At 38.6% G+C, this 5,180-nt stretch overlaps 1 protein-coding gene across 1 annotated transcript in view; it reads left to right on the top strand.

Moving 5' to 3' along the window:
- Positions 1-5,180, top strand: part of LOC106874692 (uncharacterized) — a 119,151-nt gene that overhangs the window by 80,046 nt on the left and 33,925 nt on the right. The window contains exon 9 of the mRNA XM_052973493.1: positions 4,484-4,634. Coding sequence (XP_052829453.1) covers positions 4,484-4,634 — 151 coding nt within the window. The remainder of the gene's footprint in view (positions 1-4,483; positions 4,635-5,180) is intronic.

Genomic DNA, 5,180 nt, shown 5'->3' with positions numbered 1-5,180 from the left:
TCTGTGTTATGTTTCCCTCGGGTGACTCGCAGAGATAACACAACGAGTTATACAATTTAATTATTACATTTATTGTTCAATTACATACAAAGAACGCACTCACCCAATGTTCGTTATGAATAAACAAAAGTCATGTCCGCCATATATATATCAATGACATTTTACTACGACAGTCCCACAAGACAACAACAATGAAACAATGAACTCAGACGAACCACATGACACACGGAACGTCAGACGAATTACATATCTAACAGTACATATAACAGTCTGCTTTCCATACTGGCATGGGTTCGATGGTTTGACTGAGGACTGGCAAGCCAGAAGGCTGCACCAGGCTCCAATCTGATCTGGCAAAGATTCTACAGCTGGATGCCCTTCCTAATGCCAACCACTCCAAGTGTGTAGTAGGTGCTTTTTACGTGCCACTGGCACAGGAGCCAGTCAGGCGGCACTGACAACAATCATGCTCAAATGGCACTTTTTACATGCTACCAGCATGGGAGCCAGTCAGGTGGCACTGACAACAATCGTGCTCGAATGGTGCCTTTTATGTTCCACCAGTTCACAGGAGCCTGTTAGGCAGCACTGGCAACAGCGACATATAATATTGTGTGGACTGAAACATGAAGAGTTGTGTTGGTAATGATAGTAGCTGCTGTTGCATGGACTGGACTGGAACCAATGTTGAATGGTTTGAATGATGTAAATTCAAGCTGCCGTTGGCTCTGACTGAACTGTAACCACTTGGTTTAAATGCATCCTTTTTTGTCATTCGTTGAAAGTACACAGCATTCACTTCTAGATGGATCACGATAAATTTCTGCTGAAATACCTTCTGTTCAAATCAATTCTTTAAAAATAAAATGACTGAATTTTGTTTAGCAGTGTTGTTTTTACTGAAAGAAAAGAAGGAAAAAAATTAAAAGTATAAAAGATTAAATTATCAAGAAAAACCCTCAGAATTACATTAACAAGGAGACAAAGAAAAAAGTGGTGAGGGAGGGGTTAAAGAACAAAAGATGGTGGGGGAGGGGTTACAGAACAAAAGATGGTGGTAGGGAAGGGGTTAAAGAACGAAAGATGATGGTGGGGAAGGGGTTAAAGAACAAAAAATGGTGGGGGATGGGTTATAGAACAAAAGATGGTGGGGGGAGGGTTTACAGAACAAAAGATGGTGGTGGGAAAAAATAGGCTATACTCTCCAGTCCAAGTGGTATGTTCAGCAGTGCCACATAGACATAACAGCGAAGGCGTTGAAACAGTGACTAGTGACACTCACTGCAACAGTTACCCCACCTCACAGGGTTCATTTCTCAGATGGGTCGCTGTTATTTCAGTTTTGTGAAGGAAATTAGCAGTTTGGGATCTAAGAACAGCTGAGGTCTCAACGGCGACCAACAAACAGATTCTGACTATTTATTTGAAAATTCCTATTTCTTTATCATCATCATCATCATCATTTAATGTCCATTTTCTATACTAGCATGGGTTGGATGGCTTGACAACAATTAGCAAGGCCAGTGGCTACACCAGGTTCCATAGTCTGTTTTGATATGGTTTCTACAGTTGGATGCCCTTCCTAATGCTAACCACTTTACAGAGTGGACTATGAGCTTTTTACATGACATTATCCCCAGTGCTTTTTACATGGCACCATCACCAATGTTTTTATACATGGTACCAGCATCAATGCTTCTTACATATCAATTCTGTTGTGGTGGGTGGGTATCCTTGAGTACAACATGCAGCATATCTCGGTCTTCTGTCATCTTCGTATCTCTCTTTCTCGTTCTCTCACTCTTTCTCTACATCAAATCTTTGTAATTTGTTTGTTGTGAAATATGGTGTTGTCTGTATTGTATATATTGTGCTCGTTTGATTATTGTTTTAGTGGTATGACTTTGATTTATGATGATCAATATCTCACAAAGCCTGCTACTAGAAAATAGTTTATGCCTCATCTACACACTTTTATATTATCATGACTGACAGATGCAATTTTAAAATTCCCTAATTATTTGAATATATTCAAACACATTTCATATTAGCTATTATTCTGTTGCATTTTTGTCAATAGAAAATAATGTCGGGATTCCTATTGTTGTTCATCCCTGCTAAACATCCAATCTTTGTTACGATATAGTACATATAGGACTCTATTTTCCTAGTTAGATATATCTCCTATTTTTAATAGAATGGAATTAGAAGATTTGCTTGCTGCTTCTTGCTGACCTAGTGTTTATGTAGAGCAATGGTTTTCAACCGGGGTCCATATAATATCTTATTGTTAAAATTTATCTGCAATAAATTGGTGAAACTTCTACAATACACAAAATATTTTTAATTCTTTTCTCATACAATTCCTAAAAATATTTAACTATAAAAATACAATAGGATTTCTTTTTTGTATACATTGGATGGCTATGGGGGTCCAGTAGAGTAAACCAGGAATCAAAGGGGTCCATAGGCAACAAAAATTGACTTGGTTTGTCAGTGCTGGCAGGGGATGAATCTGTGTTAAAGTTCCTTAGATTTTCTGAACTATTGTTATTCATTTCCTCCCCAGTCTATTCTGACTAAACAGATATCGGCACTAGATCTTGTTACATATTAAGGCGGTAAGCTGGCAGAACCATTAGCATGCCAGGTGAAATGCTTAGCGGTATTTCATCTGCCACTACGTTCTGAGTTCAAATTTCACCAAGGTCAACTTTGCCTTTCATCCTTTCAGGGTCGATAAATTAAGTACCAGTTGAGTACTGGGGTCGATGTAATTGACTTACCTCTCCCCAAAATTTCAAGCCTTGTGCCTATAGCAGAACTCTTGTTACATATTAAGGACTACATTGTTTAATGTGTCCCTCGTCAGGTGGGATTTCAGAGAAAAGAGAGTTGGCACTATTACTAATAGAGATTCTGTCATTGGTTCTTTAAATTGTCATTTTGTTAAACAGACGAACAGGTACATTATTTACATTGGATGGATATTTGTCCTCATTTTGTTTGTTGTTAACACAACGTTTTGGCTGATATATTCTCCAGCCTTCATCAGGTGTCTTAGGGAAATTTCGAACCTGGGTTCTCATTGCTAAGGTATTTTTCGATGTTGTTGTTATCATTATTATTATTATTCAGATGAACAGGTATTCGAGCATCACAGAATTCTTCCCTTAAAAAATTGAAATCTATGTGTGCTTGTGTGCACATATGTTGTCTGTCAGACGTGTGTGCGCGCATAAAGATTAATATATTGTAGTCTTGTGATCATTTGCCATTATTACTGTTTGATGTTTGTCACTTATCACCTAAACTTTCTGATATTTATGGTATTTATTAGAAACCGGTACCCCCTGACTGGCTCCCGAACATGGTCAATGCCAGTACCTCCTGATTGGCTCCCATGCCAGTGGTGCATAAAAAGCCCCATCCAAATGTGGTTGATGCCAGTGCCCATGACTGGCTCCTTTGTTGGTGGCATGTAAAAGGCACCCACTACACTCTTGGAGTGGTTGGCATCAGGAAGGGTATCCAGCTGTAGAAACCTTGCCAGATCAGATTGGAGCCTGGTGCAGCCTACTGGCTTGCCAGTCCGCAGTCAAACTGTCCAACCCATGCCAGCATGGAAAGCGAACGTTAAACGATGATGATGATGAATGCAAAAGGGCTATTGTTGAACAAAGTGTGAAGGTGGCAAGCTGGCAAAATCACTGCTGTATAACACAAAATTGCTTAATTGCATCTCTTCTGGTTTTATGTTCAGAGCACAAATACCATCAAGGTTGACTTTGCCTTTCATCCCTTCAGGGTCAATAAAATAAGTACCAGTTGGTCACTGGGGGTCAATGTAATCGACTACTAGCCCACCCACTCCCCAAAATGGTAAGTCTTGAGCTTATAGAAGATAGGATTATTATTATTATTATTATTATTATTATTATTAATGTGGTGAGCTGGCAAAATCATTAGTATACTGGGGAAAATGATTAGCGGTATTTCAACCATCTCTATGTTCTGAGTTCAAATTCCACCAGGGTTGACTTTGCCTTTCAACCTTTTTGGGGTCAATAAAGTAATACCAGCTGAATACTGAGGTTGCTGTCATTGACTTAACCCACCCCTCAAAACTGCTGGCCATGTGCCAAAATTTGAAACCATTATTATTGTTGTTGTTGTTGTTATCATTATTAAGAGGATGATGGCAGAATTGTTAGCGTGCTTAGTTGGAAAGGTTTAATGGAATTTCTTTTGGCTCTTTATGTTCTGGTTTGAAGCTCTGCCAAGATTGACTTTGCCATTTATCCTTTTGAGATCAATAAAATAATAGTTGAGCACTCGGGGTCATTGTAATCAACAATCCCCTTCCCTTCCCAACCAAAATTGATTGTTGTTGTTTTTACTGTTGCTGTATAGCCATATGTAAAGTGTGGATCTTAAACTGTTTTGTTATTATTATATTATTGATATTGTTATGTTATTTCAGATTGCCCTTCCTCGTTCTCGCGTACCAATGTATGCGGAGAAACCATTAAACTCACCAACTTTACCTAAGTACAATGGTTGGCGTGAAGCAAATTCAACCCATGAAATATCTCAAGAAATTCAACCTTACTTGAAAGACACTGAATCAGCTGGTACATATTGACATATTTAACTCCTACTTTAGCAAAATTCTATACAAATTTTTTTCTTTTTCTTTAGCATCAGTCTTTTTTATTATTTAATTATTTATTGCCCACAAGGGGCTAAACATAGAGGGGACAAACAAGAACAGACAAAGGGACTAAGTTGATTACATCGACCCCAGTGTGTAACTGGTACTTATTTAATTGACCCCAAAAGGATGAAAGGCAAAGTCAACCTTGGCGGAATTTGAACTCAGAACATAACAGCAGACGAAATACAGCTAAGCATTTCGCCCGGCTTGCTAACGTTTCTTCTTTCTTTATTGTCTACAAGGGGCTAAACATAGAGGGGACAAACAAGGACAGACAAACGGACTAAGTCAATTACATCAACCCTAGTGTGTAACTGGTACATATTTAATCAACCTGAAAGGATGAAAGGCAAAATCAACCTCAGTGGAATTTGAACTCAGAATGTAGTGGCAGACGAAATACCGCTAAGCATTTTGCCTGGCATGCTAATGATTCTGCCAGCTCACTGCCTTTTTTATTATT

Source organism: Octopus bimaculoides, chromosome 16 (genome assembly GCF_001194135.2).
Source record: "Octopus bimaculoides isolate UCB-OBI-ISO-001 chromosome 16, ASM119413v2, whole genome shotgun sequence".
Classification (NCBI taxonomy): domain Eukaryota; kingdom Metazoa; phylum Mollusca; class Cephalopoda; order Octopoda; family Octopodidae; genus Octopus; species Octopus bimaculoides.
Note: the sequence above shows the minus strand (reverse complement) of the source record. Positions and strands in the feature narration are given on the sequence as shown.